The following is a 22,591-nucleotide window of genomic DNA, read 5'->3' on the forward strand; positions in this document are numbered from 1 at the left end:
GCTCATCTTTCCTATTCTATCCTATTCCCAGACCATGGGCGTCGCCCGCCTGACTCCCGCCCTCGGGCGGGTTTACCGGTTGGGCTGCGCCTTGCGTCTCTTAACCGTGATTTTCGGCTTCCTTCTTTGTCCTGTCTTCCTCGCTCCCTCCCCTCCACCCCTCCTTGGTTAGTTCCTCGGCCTCGAATTCGGATGGATCTCCGCCGCGGTCCGAAAGATTCCATCCCCCCGGTGGTGTTCCGTTCCTTTTTCCGCCAAATTTTATGGGAGTTTCGGGATGCTGTTGTTTTTTACACTGATGGTTCTAAATCTGCTGATCATGTTGGGTATGCCTTCACGTCCTTTGTTGGAACGGAAAATCATCTACTGCCACCCTCATGTGGGGTGTTTACTGCGGAATTGATGGCAATTTCCCGGGCCCTTACCTTTATTAAACAATCCCAACACAACCGCGTTTTGTTATGTACGGACTCGATGAGTGGCCTTCTTGCTATTGACCGGTGTTTTTCGCGCCATCCCTTGGTCTCTGCCATCCATGACCATCTCGCTGATCTTCACCGTGCTGCTTGTTCCATTGACTTCCTATGGGTCCCGGGCCATGTGGGTATCCCGGGTAATGAGCTCGCTGATCGTTTGGCTGGGGGAGCAGTTACTTACCCCCCGTTTTCTGTAACCCCTCCTGCAGCGGATTTACGGCTTCACATCAAATCCCACTTTGCACAGTCATGGGCCAATTATTGGGAGGCTACTCCACTGTCTAATAAACTTTGTGCCATTAAGGTGAATACAGGCCCATGGCGTTCTTCCTTTAGCCTCTCCCGCAAGGACTCGACCACACTGTGTCGTCTCCGCATTGGCCATACCAGGCTGACCCATGGTTTCCTTTTGCGTGATGAGCCACCCCCGCTATGTGGTTGTGGAGCCTTCCAGTCAGTGGCCCACATTTTGGTTGAATGCCCCCTTCTTTTGGCTCTGCGTGCTAAGTACAGACTCCCCTACACTTTACCTTTGATGTTGGCTGACGATTCCCGGATGGTCTCTCTGGTTCTAGGTTTCCTCCGGGAGAGTGGTTTTTATTCTCAGTTTTAAAGTTTTTAATCTCCCTCTGGTGTTGGGGCAGGGCGGTGAGTGTTTGGGTGTCTCCCACTGTAGGCAGTGTTCAGAGATTCCCGATTCACCTCCCTGACCGGAATCCTCTTTTCTTTCCCTTTTACTCTGTTTTCACCCCTTCTTTTTAAGGCTTGGTTAGTTTTTCTATTCCCATACGTACTTTCTGCATTATAGCAGTTGTACCTTTTAAGTCACAGGTGGTCTTGCCTATGCTGTTTCAGCATAGTGTTGGGTTCGTTCTCTTGCCAACTTCCCTCATTTGTTTTTACTAATGACAACGTGACTGCGCTTTTACGTTTCCCCTTTATCCGTTTTATTTTTCTGACTATACTGAGATGTCCCGTTAGCAGAATGGAGTCTATTTGAAACAAGGGACTGATGACCTTGCTGTTTGGTCCCTTTAACCTCAAACAACCAACCAACCTATAATTGTCAACATTATCCCTGTCTCCCTTTTTATAAAGTGGCTTCACTACTGAGTACTTTAATCGGTCAGGAAACCGACCACTCCTAAAGGAAAAGTTACAGATATGGCTAAGTACTGAGCCAACATACGTGGAACAATACTTCCGTATTCTGCTAGATACCCCGTCTTATCCATGAGAGTTCTTGGTCTTTAGAGATTTAATTATTAACTCAATCTCCCTCTTGTCAGTATCATGGAGGAGCATTTCAGGTAACAGTCTCGGAACACTTTTTTCTAAGAGTGCTATATGATTCCCTGTTGGGACTAGGTTTCTATTTAGTTCACCTGCTATATTCAGAAAGTGATTATTAAGTACTGTACATATATGCGACTTATCAGTAACACGGACATCCCCACTACGCACTGATTCTATATTCTCGACCTGTCTCTGCAGACCAGCCACTTCCTTTACGACTGACCATATGGTTTTAATTTTATCCTGAGACTTAGCTATTCTATCTGCATACCACATACTTTTTGCCTTCCTAATAACTTTTTTAAGCACCTTACAGTACTGTTTGTAATGGGCTGGTGCATTTAGATTTTGACTGTTTCTAACGTTTTGATATAATTGCCACTTTGTTCTACAAGATATTCTTATCCCCTTAGTCAGCCACCCAGGCTGCCTGTTTGTGCTAGTACCCTGTTTTGAACGTTCTAACGGAAAGGAACTTTCAAAGAGCACGAGAAAAGTCTTGAGGAAAGCATTATATTTATCGTCTACTGTATCAGCACTATAAACATCTTGCCACTCTTGTTCCTTGATAAGGTTTACAAAAGTCTGTACAGCAACTGGATCAGCTTTCCTAAAAAGTTGGTAACTATATTTAACATGTGTTGCAGCACAAAAATCTTTTAGACTTAAAATTTGTGCATCATGATCTGAAAGGCCATTCACCTTTTTGCTAACAGAATGCCCTTCTAATAATGACGAATGAACAAAAATATTGTCTATGGTTGTTCTACTGTTCCCTTGCACTCTCGTTGGAAAGAATACGGTTTGCATAAGATTATATGAATTAAGGAGGTCTACCAGCATCCTTTTCCTTGCACAATCACTTATACAATTAATATTGAAGTCACCACATATAACTAACTTTTTGTATTTCCTATAAAGTGAACCAAGAACCTCCTCTAGCTTTAGCAAAAATGTTGTGAAATCGGAGTCTGGGGATCTATAAATAACAACAGTAAGAAGTTTAGCTCCACTAAATTTAACCACACCTGCACAACATTCAAACACCTTTTCAGTGCAGTACTTTGAAACATCAATTGACTCAAATGGGATACCGTTTTTCACATACATGGCTACTCCCCCACACCGCAAAGAGCTCCTAGAAAAGCTGCCAGCCAACCTGTATCCTGGTAAAGGAAGCCTCTGAATTATCTCCTTATTTAAGAAGTGTTCAGATATACCAATAATTTCAGAGTCAACATCTATAAGCAGTTCACTAACTTTATCTCTAATACCTTGTATATTTTGATGAAATATACTAATTCCCTCATTAATTGGATACCCAAGCTTTGTAGAAAGTGGTTTCTTTGTTAGAGAGACTTCCCTTAAGCAGGAATACCTATCAGCTGACTTCAATCTAAAAAAGGTACAGCTCTAACACCCACAACTACCGGAATTTTCCCATGAGTGGTCCCACCACCCCCACCTATGCTGTCACCTATAAGTTTTGCCAACCTCCCCTTCCCATACCTGTTGAGGTGCAGGCCATGTCTAGTGAAACCCGTCCTACTGATAGACTCCACCGACACCACTGAAATGTGACTCATGCCTTCTGTCATCAGCGCACCCCCAAGTCTCATGTTATTACGCCTGACGGCTGTATTAAGATGAGGCCGATCGTGACGCTGAAACAGTTCCACGAAATGCACATTCGTGTTGCCAGTCTGAGTGGCTATCTTTTCCAGGTCACCATCTATGTCATACTTCCCATCCCTATCAATACTATTACCAGCCCCACCCACAATCACTACCTGATCCTCTTTAGTAAAATCCCTACATAACCCCCCTATGTTAAAAGTCACCTGAGCCAATCCTGCATTAGGCTTCACAATGCTGGTGACCTGGTACTCACTCCCCAAAACTTCCTGCAACTGCTGGCCTACACCTCTACCAATGAGAACTACCTAACAGCAGAACCTTCTCCTTTCTCTTAGACTTTGCAACTGTCCTAGCCACCGTAACTGCTGAGGTCTGCTGCATACTTCCTACATCTACAGCTACTAGAGATTCCTCTCCACTAGACTCTGACAGTTGGTCATATCCAGGCGCGGCTCGTAATTAAAGGCTCTGAGGCGGAGCCGCCCCAAAATATATGTTAAAGTAAATTTCGCAAGAACGTATTACATAATTTAAATTATCAGGACGAATTTCGCATATTTCCCATTCCGATTAAAATAACGACGGTCAACATTTTTGGAACTGTTTGTATCGATAGATGTTTTCCGAATGGTTAGTAGTGTTTAGGCTGCGCCTTGAAACGTCCGTAAGCTGCATGTAGTAGCGGTTTGGGGGCGTGGCTTCTACAAAGTACTGCTCTTTATGGGCGACCCGAAGGCTCAGAGCTTGCAGCCTAAGGGTGTCGTACCAACCACCACATATTTTTCAGGTTCCACTATCTATGTAATAAAGGAATGTAGAGTGGCCGAAACTTCGCTATCCAATCTCTGTCTCTGCATATCTCTACTACGCTTCGATGCGTCATTAATCGACATTTAGTATTATTGTTTTGACAATGTTTTACATAGTTGTTTTGTTTCTGCTATTGGCTATTTTATCCACATTTAGAATAAGTTTGCAAATATCCCGCCAGAGTGCACTACACTACAGTAACGTACCAGTACTGCCATCTAGCAAGAGTTTCATAAGTGGTTAGAGGACAAAACGCGCGAAATTTGTCCCGTTACTTTACCTTCCTTGCTTGCTGATGCTGACTGCTTTTGTTGATACCATTTGATATTAGCAAGTTCCTTTTTCGGAGTATATTTTGCAGGATTTTAGTGAGTTTTACTTGCTGGTGAATACCTGCAACATACCGCGAGTGTGAAACAAGCGCAATATGAATTCAGTGTGCAAATTAATAGGTAAAAACTTGGAACACGGCCATAGGATGAAAGTGAAAGAACTTGGTGCTTCCAGACCCGCATTAAAGATCTCTCCGAAACGCGTCTTTTCATATGATTTGCTGCAAAGTGTCAGAAAATGCAATAATGACGTATAAAAACACTAACCAAAGATTTTAACACGAAGTTAGCTTCTAATGCTATTTAATACCTGATTATAGAAGATACAGTACGTAAAATTATGGGTAGAGCGTGATCTGCCCACCCCCTCCCCCTGAATTCTTAGTTGTTTACGTCAGACTAATCTGTAGCGTAACCCGAGGTCTATGTTGGCTCTGATCAATAAATGCCACAGCCTTCCCCCGTATAGAAACCACGAGCCGCGCCTGGTCATATCTATTACAAACACCAATAGTAAAACTATCTGAAAATCTCCTTCTCCTAGCAGATCTCTTGCCAACAGCCAGCTCCCATTCCCCAACCCCCTTCTCCCTCCTCATCCTATCTAGCTCCTCCTGTGCGTTTTTCAACTGCACCTGAAGGGCAGTTGTATATCTTTGTGGTGATTGACAAAGCCTTACTTTTGAGTGGGTTGATTAGTGAGTACAGACATCTTGACCCTGAGGCTATTCTTTCATTTATATCCATTGTTATGATATTTTTACTGTTGAAACGTGATCCAAGGTATTTAAACTGGAGAACTTTTCTGAATTTAGAATGTTGGTCAATTTCAAAGTAAGGATTTGGGTTTATGACTCAACCTATTTCCATATATTCGGTTTTCTCTTGGTTAATCAAAAGCCCAATTTTGCTGGCACTCTGCCTGAGAGATCTGTACATGTCTTTCAGTTCTTCAGTTTCACTCAGCAGCACTATATCATCTGCAGCCAGGGGTTTTACTTCACTGTGTTCGAATTGGAGACCATTGTATAGATGTAAATTACTCTCCTGAACCACTTTCTGTAATGCAAGGTTGAAGAGGACACATGAAAGAGTGTCTCCCTGTCGTAAGCCTGTTTTACTTGGAAAGGTGGGGGATATGGATCCTCTGAACTTCACTGCTGCCTGGGAGCCATCGATGCACAGTTGTATCATCCTAATGGTTTTACTGGGCTCATGTCTACTCCTTTTTTTCTTTTACCATACAACAAGTTGTTTCCTTCTACTGCTTTAAATGTAAACACTCATCCACTGGTTTATTACATCAATGATAATTTATGCTATTTTTCTGTAGATATGTTGTTACATATTGTCACAGAAGAAGCTGAGTAGCACAGTCACCATGGCGTAGTGGTTATGATACTAGACTGTTGCTTGGAAGTTCGTGAGTACAAAACTCACCTGAACTGTAAAATTTTAGTTCTTGACTTGGTTCGAGTACATTCTAGAAGTATCCACAAATGTCAAGAATCATTGTACTGGAATGTTCTGTAACTGTAATATACTGTATGTTTTCTGGCAGGAGGCAGTTTACTCCGCACTCTTGTATGTGCGAGTGCTGAATAAACGTATGTTAAGTGAAGTTAGTGTTCGTCATTTATCTAATTACACCTTCTTCTATGTGACATTATTCTGGTGGAGGCACCAGGTGTTGGAACTTGTGAAAGCCCACATCACCGATGACACAGGGGCTCCCATCAGGCCACGACAGAGCCACTGTTTACATGGCGAGAAACCCGAGTTCGAGCCATATTCAACAGATCGCAATTGATCAGAGACAGAAGAACAAGAGGACATTATGATGACAGCAACTGTGTGCCACCACATGAGACATCCTTCCGGTTTCAATGACGACAATGGCCAAGATCCAAACAAGTGACTGAAGGTATATGAGAGCGTATAGCTAAATTTAACAAATGTGATAACACCATGTGTTTGGCTAACGTATTTTTCAACTTGGAGGTCACTGCCAAGCAATGGTATAAGGACAGCGACGAGAAGTTCTCAAGCTGGGAAGTATTCCAGGCAGAACTGTGCAAGTATTTCGGCGACACACGACGACAGAAGTGCAAGGCTGAAGATAAATTGAAGTGCAGGGCACAGCGTCCAGGAGAAACTACAGCATCCTACATTCAAGACTTCTTGGAGCTGTGTAAAATAGTGGATCCTAGAATGGAGGAGGAAGATAAGGTTGCACATCTAATGAAGGGTGTTGCTGAGGACATGTATCAAGCCCTACTCCTGAAGGAGGTTTCGGCAGCAGACGACTTCATAAAAGGGTGCCAGTATATTAAGACAATGTATCGAAGAAGAATTACACGCAAGAAGTTTGAACAGCTTCCAAACGTGGTATCGATGTCTGTGATGGAGGAAGGAACTGACTTCACAAGTGTTCTTTGTCAGATAATGAGGGAGGAAGTTCAGAAGGCACTTGGATTGCACAGCGAGCGAAAAACCGAGACGCTTCAAGAGGTCATATGGGAGGAAATGGAACAGACATTGAACCCAATGTCTCGTCCTTCATTTCCCTTCAAAACAGTGAAAAAGTCGAGACCCAGGTGAAGTTACGTTCCTACAATACTGCATGAGGAACCTGTTGGGAAGGAAGACTGACGTCTGGAGGACCCAGTATAACCACCAGTATGTAATCGCCTAATAGCTGATCGTCATAGAAACCTCCCATGCCAAGTCTGTGGGTGAAATTGGCGCTATCACTACGAAACGAGATCTTCTAGCTCGACTATCACCAGATCTCACTAAGGAACAACAGAAGAAGCTACTTGCCATTCTTCAAGAGTCCTCTGAATGCTTCAATCCACAGGTGAAGAGCAAATTAGACAAATCAACTGTGAAGCACCAGATTAACACTGGAGACCATCAACCAATAAGCCAGAGAGCATACTGTGTGTCAGCAACAGAACGTCGAATAAATCGCGAGGAGGTAGAGAAAATGATGATGAATGACATCATTTAGCCTTCGCAGAGCCCATGGTCATCACCGGTGGTTCTTGTCAGGAAGAAGGATGGCAGTTGACACTTTTGTGTTGATTACAGGAAGCTTAGTAAGATAACCAAAAAGGACGTTTACCCCCTTCCACGAATTGATGATACACTAGATTGTCTGAAGGGGGCTAAGTTTTTCTCAACCATGGACATGTACTCAGGATACTGCAAATCGAAGTAGATGAGGCTGATCTTGAGAAAACTGCGTTCATCACCCTTGAGGGTCTGTATGAATTTAAGGTAATGCCATTTGGTTTGTGTAATGCACCAGCAACTTTTGTATGGATGATGGATAATCTTCTAAGTCACATGAAGTGGACGATGTGTCCTTTTTATTTAGATGACATTATAGTGTTCTCGGAGACATTTGATGAACATATAAAAAGACTGAGGGCTGTTCTTAAGTGTTTGCAACAAGACGGGCTGAAACTTAATCCAAGAGTGTGTCTCTTTGGAGCAAAAGAAATCAAAATTCTTGGACACCTTGTGTTAAACGAAGATGTGCGGCCAGACCCAGAAAGGTGAAACCTATACTGGAATTTCCTGTTCCTGAAAGTATTAGAGATGTGAGAAGCTTCCTCAGGTTATATTCTTATTACTGTTGTTTATCAAAGACTTTTGTATCAAAGCCAGGCCACTCCAAGAGTTGTTAAAAGCTGATGCTAACTTTATCTTGGGTGCTGCTCAACAAGATTCTTTCGATGTGCTGCGAAAAGCTCTTGACAACTGACCCTGTACTTGGTCTGTGTGATGAGAGAGCATCTACAGAACTACACACACATTCCAGTGGGTATGGGACTGGTGCTGTTCTGGTGCAAATTTCGGATGGAAAAGAGAAGGTTATAAGACACTTACGAAAGCTGAGGCAAACTACTCAACTACAGAAAGAGACTATCTTGCTGTGATCTGGGCCATGTGCAAATTTCGACAGTATCTCTATGTATGCCATTCACAGTTGTTACAGACCATCATTCATTTTGTTGGTTGACAGGTCTTAAGGATCCAACAGGATGACTAGGCAGGTGGGTACTACGTCTTCAGGAGTATGACATTACCATAGTGTACAAAAGTGGAAGAAAACACCAATATGCTGACTGTCTCCCAGGAAACCCCGCGCAAGACCATCAAGACTGATGAAGACAGTGACTGCCTCACTGCACTCAGGATCTTTCTGCTGAGCAGGAGGAGGACGCCAAGATATCTCAAATTATGCGTGCCTTAAATCGGTCAGAGGATTTGAAAGGACTATTTAAGGTAGTTAATGGATTACTTTGGAAGAAAAACTTTGATCTGTTTGGAAAGAGGTGGCTACCAGTGATTCCTAAACACAAGCGTTTAAATGTTCTATAGAAATTCCATGACACATCTGAGCCCGAATATTAAGGATTTATTAAGACATACGATAGGATCCGCAAGAGATTTTTCTGGCCATGTTTATTTAGGAGTGTCCATCACTGTGTGTTGCACTGTCGAGAGTGCCAGAGGAGAAAGGCAGTTCCTTAGAAACCACTAGGCCGACTCATACCAATTCCACCAGTCAAAATGTCTTTCCAGCATATCGGGATTGACTCCTTGGATGATTTCCAACTTCTGCTAGTGGCAATAGATGGATTATTGTTTGCACTGATTATCTTACACACTATGCCATTACAAAAACTGTAAAAACAGCCAAAGCATCCGAGGTAACCAAATTCATCGTGGAAGACATTGTATTAAAACACGGTGCCCCAAGGTCGTTAATTATGGATCGAGGGAAAGTTTTTCAATAGCATCTTGTGACAGAGATAAACCGTTGGTGCAACATTACTAATCACATGACAACTGCCTACCATCCGCAAAATAACGTGCTTACTGACTGCATTAATAAGATCTTGGACGACCTACTGTCAGTACTTGTCAATGTTGAGCAGAGTAACTGGGATGAGGTGCTACCTTTCGTGATGTTTGCCTACAACACCGCCAAACAAGACACCACAGGATTTACGCCATTTTTCCTGGTGCATAGGTGTGAGGCAACTATGACGATGGAAACTGTTTCCGTTACATCCTGATGATGTGGATGACTACATCAGCCAGGTGTTAACCAGAGCTGAGGAAGTTCGGCAGTTAGCTCGACTCTGAACGCTGCAGGCTCAAGAAAACGATCGGCGAAGTTATTACGCGAGCCACCGCCCTGTTGTCTACCAGCCTGGTGACCTCATCTGGATCGTCGCTCCTGTTCAGAAGGTTGATCTTTCCGAGAAACTCCTCAGGCGCTACTTTGGACCTAATAAGGTTGTAAAACAGTTGTCTGATGTTACTTATGAAGTTGAAGATTTCGACCTCAACACAAGACGACGAAAGATCAGAGATATGGTCCACGTCCTTCAAACGAAGCACTCTAAGGATCCTGCAACCCAGGGTAAATTCGAAGCTCCAGCGACAGGCAACAAGCAGAAAGGTGGCGAAGAACGTAGTGCCAAAGGAAGTTCTAAGATCACCACCAGGGCGAACATCAGTCATCGGGGGTCAGAGCATGCAGGACCAATAACTCGTTCCCGGACTAGGAGAATGTAACACCGAGACGCTGTTCTCTTAAGGAAGGAGCAATGCCGCAGAGGAAGTTGAGTATCACAGTCACCGTGGTGTAGTGGTTATGATACTAGATCGTTGCATGGAGGGTCGTGAGTTCGAAACTCACCTGAACTGTAAAATTTTAGTTTCTGTATTCAGTTCGAGTACATTCTAGAGGTAACCATGAATGTTCTGTAACTGTATACAGGGTGGTCCATTGGTTGTGACCGGGCCAAATATCTCACGAAATAAGCATCAAACAAAAAAACTACAAAGAATGAAACTTGTCTAGCTTGAAGGGGAAACCAGATGGCGCTATGGTTGGCCCTCTAGTTGGCGCTGTCATTGGTCAAACGGATATCAACTGTGTTTTTTTAAAAATAGGAACCACCATTTTTTATTACTTATTCATATAGTATGTAAAGAAATATGAATGTTTCAGTTGGACCACTTTTTTCACTTTGTGATAGATGGCGCTGTAATAGTCACAAAGATATGGCTCACAATTCTAGATGAACAGTTGTAAACAGGTAGGTTTTTAAAATTAAAATACAGAATGTAGGTACGTTTTACCATTTTATTTTGGTTGTTCCAATGTGATACATGTACCTTTGTGAACTTATCATTTCTGAGAACGCATGGTGTTACAGCGTGATTACCTGTAAATACCACATTAATGCAATAAATGCTCAAAATGATGTCTGTCAACCTCAATGCATTTGGCTATACGTGTAACGACATTTCTCTCAACAGTGAGTAGTTCGCCTTCCGTAATGTTCGCACATGCATTGACAGTACGCTGATGCATGTTGTCAGGCGTTGTCGGTGGATCACGATAGCAAATATCTTTCAACTTTCCCCACAGAAAGAAATCCAGGGACGTCAGATCAGGTGAATGTGCGGGCCATGATATGGTGCTTCGACGACCAATCCACCTGTCATGAAATACGCTACTCAGTACCGCTTCAACCGCACACGAGCTATGTGCCGGACACCCATCATGTTGGAAGTACATCGCCATTCTGTCATGCAGTGAAACATCTTGTAGTAACATCGGTAGAACATTACGTAGGAAATCAGCATACATTGCACCATTTAGATTGCCATCGATAAAATGGGAGCCAATTATCCTTCCTCCCATAATGCCGCACCATACATTACCCTGCCAAGATCGCTGATGTTCCACTTGTTGCAATCATTGTAGATTTTCTGTTGCCCAATAGTGCATACTATGCTGGTTTACATTACCATTGTTGGTGAATGACGCTTCGTCGCTAAATAGAACGCATGCAAAAAATCTGTCATCATCCCGTAATTTCTCTTGTGGCCAGTGGCACAACTGTACACGACATTCAAAGTTGTCACCATGCAATTCCTGGTGCATAGAAATATGGTACGGGTGCAATCGATGTTGATGTAGCATTCTCAACACCGACGTTTTTGAGATTCCCGATTCTCGCACAATTTGTCTGCCACTGATGTGCAGATTAGCTGCGACAGCAGCTAAAACACCTACTTGGGCATCATCATTTGTTGCAGGTTGTGGTTGACATTTCATTATGTGGCTGAACACTTCCTGTTTCCTTAAATAACGTAACTATCAGGCGAACAGTCCGGACACTAGGATGATGTCGTCGTCCAGGATACCAAGCAGCATACACAGCATACGCCCGTTGGGCATTTTGATCACAATAGCCATACATCAACACAATATCGACCTTGTCTGCAATTGGTAAACGGTCCATTTTAGCACGTGTAATGTATCATGAAGCAAGTACTGTCCGCACTGGCTGAATGTTATGTGATACCACATAGTTATACGTTTGTGACTATTACAGCGCCATCTATCACAAAGCGAAAAAAGTAGTCCAACTAAAACATTCATATTTCTTTACGTACTACACGAATATGTAATAAAAAATGGGGGTTCCTATTTTAAAAAATGCAGTTGATATCTGTTTGACCTATGTCAGTGCCATCTGGTTTCCCCCTACAAGCTAGATGAGATTTGTTCTTTGTAGTTTTTTGTTTTATGCTTATTTCGTGAGATATTTGGCCCGGTCACTATCAATGGACCACCCTGTATATACCGTATGTGTTCTGGCCGGAGGCAGTTCGCTCCGCACTCCTGTATGTGCAAGTGCTGAATAAACCTTTAAGTGAAGTTAGTGTTCGTCATTCATCTAATTACACCTTCTTCTACATGACAATATTATTTTAGTCTCATTGTAAATGATTGTTTTATTAAGTTCTTATATTCATTGTTGAAGTTTATGTACACTGGAAGCAAACAGTGCTGTGTCATCAGCAGACTGAAGGTGTGTCGTCAGCAGACTGAAGATGGTTCAGATAAATTCCATTGAGGTGTATTCCTTCGTCATTTTGACATTTGAGGGGCCTGAAAATTATTTTCTAGGACTGCTGAGAATAGTTTTGTGTACATTTACAAAGTATCAGCCTGTATATATAATGAATATATAAGGTGCATTCAGAAAGAAATGAGCCGGAGTCTGGAATGTGCAAACCGGTGACAGGAAGGTAATATCATGGCACGTGTAATGAGGTGTGGTTCCGACCAGTGCGTGGAAGTTCACGGCCCATCGCTAGAGGGCATGCGTGCACGTCATGTGACTATAAAGAGCCAGCAGCAGCATGCATCAATTGTCCATCGCTGCCAGTCGCATTGCAAACAGTGATGTGGAGGCTGAGAGGTGTTTGTTTTCTGTCAGCGGAAGGAGTAGGAGGTATGGACATTCATCGACGAATGTCACAAGTGTACGGCGAACACTGCATGTCCCTTGCAAGGGTCATGGCATGGCACAAGTGCTTCAGGGCGGGACGGATATCGTTAGCCGATGATGCACAGTCTGGAGCACTACACTGCATTACTGATGACATCATCCAGCTGGTGGATGCACTCATTACCCAGGACCTCCGAGTGACAGTGAAAGCCATAGCCGCCGTGGTCAGATTGAGCATTGGAAGTGTTCACACAGTCATGAAGGAATGACTGCACATGCACAAAGTGTGTGCCCAATCGGTGCCCCACAGTCTTCAACCAGACCAGGAATCATGTTGAATGACCCGCTGTCTTGCTCATCTGCAGTGCTATGCTCGTTAAGGGAATGCGTTCCTGGCATGAGTGATGGCTGGAGATGAGTCATGGTATCATCACTTCCAACCAGAATCAAAATAACAAAGTCTCCAGTGGAAGCATCAAGGTCACCACCACAATAAAATAAAAAGCTAAGGCCATCTACACGAGTGCAGAAAAGGTTATGCTGACATTCTCCATTGACCAAGATGGCCCCCTTCCGATTCCCTTCCTGCAGCGTGGGACAACAGTGAAAGCCCAGTGTTACTCGCAAACCTGGACCACCCTTTGCCAAGCGATCAAATCAAAATGACCAGGCAATCTCACCTGTGGGGTCATACTGCTCCACGACAATGCAAAGCCTCATACAGCCAACACAGTGACGGCACTCCTGCAGAAATTCAAGTGGGAGGTTCTCGGCCACCCTCCACACAGTCCAGACATCTCTCCCTATGATTATGCTATTTTTGGTCCCCTTAAAAAGCTCTGAGGGGCAAACGATTCACCTTGGATGACGACGTCCAGCTGTACGTGCAGAACTGGTTAACATCACAGCCCCAGGAATTTTATGAGAGAGCCATTCACCTTGTGTCACAGTGGAACAAGTGTCTCAACAGCCAGGGTCAATACTTCTAACATACAGGTACTGGTTTCTGTAATTATGCCTCTGGCTCGTTTCTTTTTGAACGCCCCTTGTATAAAAGTTACAGTTAGCATTTTATGTAAACATTAACCACATATATGAACAGTTACTGTAGTACGTAAAAGTAGAACTATCAGTAGTACATCTTAGAAATCTTTGAGTGAGTATGGACATCTTTCAGTTAACAGTTGTTTCAGTTTGCCTCTAAAAAGATTGCCATGGAGTTGCTTTATATTATTTGGCAAGCGATTATAGAAATACCTTCCAGCTTCACATTGACTGTAATTTGTAGCTCTTTATTATTCAACAAAAACAGTCAATTTTTGACAAAATAATGTAATTGAATCGATAAATCTGCTTACCAAGTGGCAGCAGAACACACACATAAATGAAGGTTGCCGATGTAAACCACACACGCGATCTTGATACATTCTCTAGACAGTAGTACCTCAGAACTCCACCTGTGGGAACTAGAGCTAAAACATGCGCTTGGTTCTCGCCACTCACCTGGCTTTAATTTACATTAATTTTTTACGTCTCAGCTTTCCTTCGCAGTAAAATACTTTTTTCTTTACTCCGTTATAGTTTTCTACATCTTTCATTGTCTCACCCATCTATTTTTCACCGCCTCCCTCCCACCTCTGTTACATACATTGCACTTAGCTTTCCACTCTTATTAACTCATGTGTGATGTTTAAGCAGTAATTTCTGTCTTGCATATTACCCTGTCTTCCACCTTTAAGCTCTCAGGTTTTCAAATCTCGTCCGATGCAGTCCCCAACAATCGGTCTTTCCTTCTCATCCCATGCGGTAAGTCTCCCCCGATCCGTGGTTCTGGGTGACTTTCCCAAAATCTACCCTTTTTCCTAGATCCCTTCAGTTCTTTTCCTTCACCTTTCTTCCTTCCCCTTCAACCCTTCTGCCTGAAGAAGGACCCACTGACTCCGAAAGCTTGCCTAATTATAAACTTTTATGTGTGTGTTCTGCCGCTGCTTGGTTAGTAGATTTCGTATTTATCCAATTAAATTATTCAGTATCTTATAATAATGACATCTCGTTCCTGCATTGTAACTGTGGCTCTCTCTGTTGTTCATCACACTTTATAAATATTCTCTTTTACAAACATTATAGTCTTAAGGACATTCGATGAATATGCAGTCAATTAATTATAATTTTTAAAGTAGTCCCTACAGAACTGATGTTTGCTCATGTTAGCAATTATCCTAACCGCTCTATTTTGAAGCCCAAATATCCTATCCATGTAGACAATGGGTGCCTCACCCCAAATTTCAACCACATATTATAAATGTGAGTGGTTTATTATTTAGTATATTCCTATAAGGACAGGAAGAGTTATAATTTGAGAGATGTTTTAGTAATCTTTTAACAGATGTAGCTGATATGTTGTTCCCATTTAAGATGTTCATCAATCACAGTGCTTAAAAACTTCCATTTATTGCACATTTCAACTGTAGACAGTGATTCAGTTTGAGACTGGTTATACTTTAACAAGAACTTCATTACAGCAGCCTTACCCTTCTTCAGTGTACAGTAAAACCCCTTTCTAACGAATCTCAGGGGATGAAAAAATTTGTTCCTTAAAAGAGGGTTTTCCTTAAATAAGGGTTTAGGTCAAAATGCACTAAATAAGTGTTCCAGAATCAAAATTGGAATCTAGGCTATTTAGGCCATATAAATACTCCATAATCACAAACTCACCTCATACTGAATACAAAAATACAGTGAACATGAAAATGTTTCATGGCAAATTTAAAACTACTCAATATATTTATAATACTTTTTTTTTTTAATTTCAAGATATTTTGGTTGTTAGGTCACATCGAAAGTCATCAACTGGTATCTTGATCTAAGAGGAGAAAATTTTATTTTGCTAATGGCACTCAATGAATTACCGTACTTACTCGAATCCAAGCCGCACTCGAATCTAAGCCGCACCTGAAAAATGAGACTCTAAATCAAGGGAAAAATTTTTTCCGAATCTAGGCCGCCCCTGAAATTTGAGACTCGAAATTCAAGGGGAGAGAAAAGTTTTAGACCGCCCCTCCAAATAGAAACAAAGTTGGTCCATTGTAACATGAGAGACAATTGAGGTCGAATGGATGAAAATACAGCTACAGTAGTTTGGTTCGAGTCGTAAGCTTAACAGTTAGGCTTTACCAAGTAGCCATTGCTATGTGTTAGGCACTCCGTCCGTATTTATACGAGTACCCTTCCTTTTTCACGTGCTTCGTCTGCTTTGAATCAATTGCTTATTTTGCTTTGATCTCATAAGTGCCGTTCTCTTTGTTATAGGGGTTTATGTCACTCTAAGCTGAAAATGCATTATTGTACTGTGTCATGCATTGTTTGTCGCATTCTGATAATGAGTGTTTACGACCTGTCGTCGCTCGCGGCATGGCTTGCTTTTGTGTGCACTACCGCGGCTTACAATAAAAAAAAAAGAGGAATTGTCTCATAACTGAAACAACGGCAAGAGAGTGCTATTTGTTGTTACTTAAACTGCTGCTTTCTTTGATAATGATCAACAAGAACCAAATAGTAGACTGTGTATGATAGAATTTGTTCCGAACGAGAGTTTAGCGAAAAATTTTCTCCGTTTGAAAATCTTTGCAGACACCTCTTTAGTATATTACATTCTGCACAGAAATTAGTCATCTTAGATTCGTGCTTCATTTCTGACTGTATCACTATTCAGCATAAGAATAATACGAATATAAACATGACATTATGTGTATAATCTTCCGCGTTTGCTGTTGTCTCACTCTAGTTTCGTAGTTTATTAGGCAGATAGGATTTAAATGAGATAGCAGCAAACACAAAAGAACACATGGCATAATGTTTACATTCTTCTACCTTTACTTTTAGTTTATTTACTGATGCGTAGGTTTTGGCGCCAGTATTTATCTTTGTGCCTGCAAAGCATGCCTGTGTAGCGCTACATACAGGGTGATTCAAAAAGAATACCACAATTTTAGGAATTTAAAACTCTGCAACGACAAAAGGCAGAGCTAAGCACTATCTGTAGGCGAATTAAGGGAGCTATAAAGTTTCATTTAGTTGTACATTTGTTCGCTTGAGGTGCTGTTGACTAGGCGTCAGAGTCAGTTGATGCTAAGATGGCGACCGCTCAACAGAAAGCTTTTTGTGTTATTGAGTACGGCAGAAGTGAGTCGACGACAGTTGTTCAGCGTGCATTTCGAACGAAGTATGGTGTTAAACCTCCTGATAGGTGGTGTATTAAATGTTGGTATAAACAGTTTACAGAGAATGGGTGTTTGTGCAAAGGGAAAAGTTCTGGACGGCCGAGAACGAGTGATGAAAATGTAGCACGCATCCAGCAATCATTTGTTCGCAGCCCAGGAAAATCGACTCGCAGAGCTAGCAGAGAGCTGCAAATCCCACAATCAACTGTATGGAGAGTCCTACGAAAAAGGTTAGTTATGAAACCTGAACGTCAACTACCCGAGGCGATGGATCGGCCGCCAGGCAGCCCGTGACAGAGCACTTCATCACTGGCCTCCAAGAAGCCCTGATCTTACCCCCTGCGATTTTTTCTTATGGGGGTATGTTAAGGATATGGTGTTTCGGCCACCTCTCTCAGCCACCATTGATGATTTGAAACGAGAAATAATAGCAGCTATCCAAACTGTTACGCCTGATGTGCTACAGAGAGTGTGGAACGAGTTGGAGTATCGGGTTGATATTGCTCGAGTGTCTGGAGGGGGCCATATTGAAAGTCTCTGAACTTGTTTTTGAGTGAAAAAAAATCTTTTTAAATACTCTTTGTAATGATGTATAACAGAAGGTTATATTATGTTTCTTTCATTAAATACCCATTTTTAAAGTTGTGGTATTCTTTTTGAATCACCCTGTATATTAGATGGCAGAAGTTAGTTGTGGAGGCACCTACCAACATTTTTCAGAACTTTCACTTACAAAAACCGGAAAAAAAAGTGCGGCTTAGATTCAAGTAAATACAGTAGATATGTCGGAGAAAGGCAATGGCAAACCACCTCCACTGGGACCTCGCTTAGTACAGCGGTGCGGGTCGCCTGCATTGTCCCCTACACTCCTCGGAGTATCATCATCACAGTAGATATCACAATAATGAATAAAACTGCTATACTGTCTTTATTTCTGAAAAAATCTAGAAGAGTAGTCTGCTGCTTCCTTCCCGCACAGTGTACTCCAAGAAGTCGTCATTCCAGCTGGTTAATACTGCTAAGAACTGACTCATTCACAACGAAGGATGAGAAATACCTTCTAACAGTCTCAAGTCCTTCCACAGCCGCAGAAAAACTTTGTGTTGTTGAGTCCACATCATCATCATCATCATCATCATCATCCTCGTCACCACCACTGTCACCACCAATTTCAGTTTTTTCACCAATATCAGCAGCAAACAGCTCACTCATTTCCATAGTGGGTGTAGAAGTAAGTACATTATCATCATTTCTTCGTTTGCTGGCCATATTACATGTACACTATTGTAAGTAGACTACACAACTACAGTAGACACTTAATGCTTTTACATTATAGCGTCAGACACGACAGCTGGAGCGCGGTAGTGCCGGAGAATTGTGTTTTCAAATGATCAGTTTAACATTCACCAATCTTGATAACTTCACAACTATCGATACGAGACCAATATCCGAACGCTAACGTGGACATCGATTTTAAGAATACAAATGATCAAAGCCTAACGTTACGATTTAATGTCCGAAAACAAGAAGTGCAGCTGCAGACCGTATTTTAATTTGCAAATTGTAACACACTTATTTCTTAAAAGCGGGATTTAAAAGAAAGCACGATTCGTTAAAACCGAATTTCAGGAACACTGTTTTTATGGCATTATCGCCGGGACCAACGAAAGTATTCTTTAAAGGCGGGTTCCTTAATATGGGGTTTTACTGTAAGTGTATTCATTGTTAGATATTCTGTGATTAGTTCAATGTTCTCTTTATTGCTTTGGATCTCTGGCTGTTCAGTATGGCCCCCAGCTAATAAATGATACATCAGCAGCATTGTTCATGAACTTCAAGTTTTGTGGATATGTAATGTCATTAATTTATAAAAAGAAACAGAAAAGGCCCAAGAATATTTCCCTGACGGACTCCACAGTTTTGTATGCTGATCTTCCTGTTAAGATCTTACTTTTGTTCTTATAACGTTGTTTACTACACTGTCTTCTATCTTGGAACTTACGAAATTTAGAACTTCTCCTTTTACAAGAATAAGTTTCTAATTTACATAATTGTACGCCATGATTCACAGAATTAAAGGCCTCAGGTAAGTATGGAAAAATCCCAATGGCTTTGTTTCCTTTATCCAGTTGAGATGTTCATGGTAAAAAGTTGCTGCTGCTGCTGCTGCTGCTGCTGTTAATGTGAATCATTCTTTTCGGAATCCATGCTGCAAGTTGTTTAATAGAGGGGGGGGGGGGGGGGGGGGAAGTGTTATTGCGTCACAAGCTTGAAGCTTGTGTTTGCCATCTTATATAGCCCAAAATATTATGTTCACCACATTTATGGCTACATAGTTCACCATGGGGATACTTCCCTGTGATGTCACTCTGATGTGCATGTGCCCAGTTTTGACTATTGGGGATATCTGTCGACTTTGTGGGTTTATCCCAAATAGCATGTGCTGCTTTGACTGTGTGGAGATATAGTTGTTTCATCAAAAATAACAGCTTGCATTGTTTACAGGTGTACTGATCTGTCCTATCGTAATCTGATGTTTAAAGAAATTACATTTCATTCATAAGTGGAACCGTTCAAGCAATATTTTCTTTTGTATACCTGAATTATGGGTGCAATGTTTAATTCGATTCTTTCATGTGTTTTTCGGTGCCTATCTAACTGCAAATGCTCTGAAGCCACATTGTACCGATGGCCTTGTCCTCGCGCAATACACGGTTATGTGATTGCTATGGTTGTTGGTCAGCATCTCATGCCCGAAATTCCTCCTGCTGATAATTATTCATTGTTCACATTTACACCCTCTTTAAAAAAGACCGTGGCTTTGCACAGCCAGAGACAGAGGTCGTGTGTGTGTGTGTGTGTGTGTGTGTGTGTGTGTGTGTGTGTGTTGAAGTTTTTGTGTGTGTGTGGGGAGGGGGGGGTGCGTGTTCTTTTTTTCCTTTCTGGAGAAGACTTTGCCCAAAATCTATGTGAACATTCTTTGTACTGTGCCTCCCTGCTGCTAGGTGTGAGGGTAGCAGTAAATAATCCATTACACATCAACAGGAACAATGATTTACATAATTACAGTACTAGAAGAAAAAGAAATGACATTCATTACACCACATTAAGGTTGTCTGAAGCACAAACAGTGGTTTATAATTCTGCATCCAAAAGTTTTGATCACTTACCCAGTGATATAAAATGCTTGACTGACAGCAAATTAAAGTTTGAAACTAAACTGAAAACATTTCTCTTCAACAAGTCGTATTGCGCAGACTACTATCTGTTATTGTAATGTGTAAATGTTGATAACCAGGAATTACTAATATCTGTCTGTCTGTGACTAAGAAATAAAAAATAAATAATAAATATTAAGCACAAAAGGCATATCTAGAATGAAAAAAGATATTAATTTAAAATGACTTGTTCCACATCATTAAGACTTATGGTGCAAATGATATGTGGAACACAAACTAGTCACTAACCGTTGGTGTATCACAAAAGTATGTGATATGGACTTCCATATCTAGAAAACCTCAAAATGAAATTCAGAAGTAAAGTTGAACAGATGATCAAAGTAGACATACATTCCCGTTGTAATATGTGTGGTTATTTCTGAAAAACTGACAGAGTTAGTGACAAGAAATATTCCGGGAAGAGAAGCAAACAGGCTACTGTTGGAAAGATAGGAATATATGTCACGCAGGTTATACTGTCATTACTAAAAAAACGGACTTGTTAAAATGAAATGTGTATTTTATGGGGCTTAAGCATTTGAGACCATTCTCTTATTCACATTTATAGTATGGCATAATGCTGGAACATGCTTAAAATTATATCATTATTTTACACTGTAAATTGCTATTATTGGTCACATGCTGAGTGATGCATCATGGGTAAGATTTCAAAGTGAGATGATGTGTAAACTACAGTGAAAATAATGCACTGACAATCTAATAAAACAAGAATTCTGTTCTGCTTGGAGGTATACCTCTATGCAGTTCTGTTCCGTTGATATTTCAATAATCGTTGGCGTTGTTGACAAGTGCAAGATACAATAGCATGCCTTGCTTCTTTCCTCATTGCAGATGTTTATGGGCTAGCAAAGAACATATAGGTAAGTATTTTTTACAAACGTGAACATTAAAAATGTTGTGCAAATGTATTGAAAGCTGAAACTGTAACGAACAAGAAGCAGTACCAATAAGCAAACAAGCATTGGTTTCGGAGTTCCAGCTTCATTTGCTATCAATACAAATTTGGCAAAAGTGGATTTAATGGATTATGAAAGCTTTTCACATAACTTCCTTCTTTTCTTGTTTATTTGAAATTTATCAACTACAAGAAAAGTTACATTAATAAGGCCAAATGAGCCGTATTACTAGAACAAATACACATTTAAGAACAGAAAAACATTCGAAATTGCCTTCCTGACACGACGCTTTTCATGGAAGCACTGTTTTTTTTAGTATTTGAAACAGCTGTTGCATGTACATGACAGAAATAATGAACAAAAAGCAATCTTAAACCGTAATCTGATAATGTTTTGGGCCGCTTAAGATGGCAGCAGGCCCCACCCACTCTGGCTTCAAAACAACATACAATGTTAAGTCTATTGTGCCATCTTCCTTCTTTTTCTACCTCCATGGGAAAGTGTAATTTTTTTACCAGATAATGACAGCAGTTACCAGATTATGTACAGTGACAAAATGTTTTGAAATGCAGGAATACTCAGCTACGTCATTAGTGATTGTTCATTAGTTTGTGCAACAATCTAGTATTTACCATACAATCTGAAGTCAAATGGAACTACCACATAAGCGTAGCTGTTAGAAAAGCAAATATATAAAAAAACAGAGTTAAATGAAAGAATTTTCCAAAATACAACTCCTAGGAAAAACACTGTAATTGGAAAGTAAATGTATTTATAGTAACAGTTATGATATTGTGCATCCCTGCATTGTAATCATTGCCTTTCTAACAAATTGTAATACATCTAAATGATTGGTGTGGTTTCCTATGGTCATCATACTTTTTTCCAATCTACAATGTTTTTTTGGTAGCAATATGTATCAAACAAACAAGTGGCCTATTGAATTTTGCCTTTGTCATATTTGCTTTAGGTACGTCTTTAAAGATTTGTGTCTTTTATTTTTGCAGTTCATTTGATGAGTATGCCACAGAGGTGAAATCAGGTCGGTTGGAGTGGAGTCCTGTCCATAAATCAGCAAAATTTTGGCGTGAAAATGCAGGCAGGCTCAATGAAAAAAATTATGAATTGCTTCGTATATTAATTCATCTGCTGGAAACCAGCAAAGATCCATTAGTGCTGAGTGTTGCTAGCTTTGACATTGGTGAATACGTGAGACACTACCCAAGAGGAAAACAGTGAGTATTTATCCATTCATAGTTGATGTGAGAAAAACATGAGACATAAACACTGTTATGAGTTAATTGTTGTAATAATACATTCTGTTACTTTTCAAAACTTTTGTTGTATA

The 22,591-nt window shown here is 41.1% G+C and overlaps 1 protein-coding gene across 3 annotated transcripts in view; it reads left to right on the forward strand.

The window, feature by feature from the left end:
- The window catches only part of LOC124596368 (V-type proton ATPase subunit H), a 162,759-nt gene that overhangs the window by 133,061 nt on the left and 7,107 nt on the right, over positions 1-22,591 (forward strand). For all 3 annotated transcript variants that reach the window (XM_047135476.1, XM_047135478.1, XM_047135477.1), the window contains one exon: positions 22,251-22,478. In XM_047135476.1, the coding sequence (XP_046991432.1) occupies positions 22,251-22,478 (228 nt within the window). The remainder of the gene's footprint in view (positions 1-22,250; positions 22,479-22,591) is intronic.

The sequence above is a fragment of the Schistocerca americana genome, chromosome 2 (assembly GCF_021461395.2).
Source record: "Schistocerca americana isolate TAMUIC-IGC-003095 chromosome 2, iqSchAmer2.1, whole genome shotgun sequence".
NCBI lineage: Eukaryota > Metazoa > Arthropoda > Insecta > Orthoptera > Acrididae > Schistocerca > Schistocerca americana.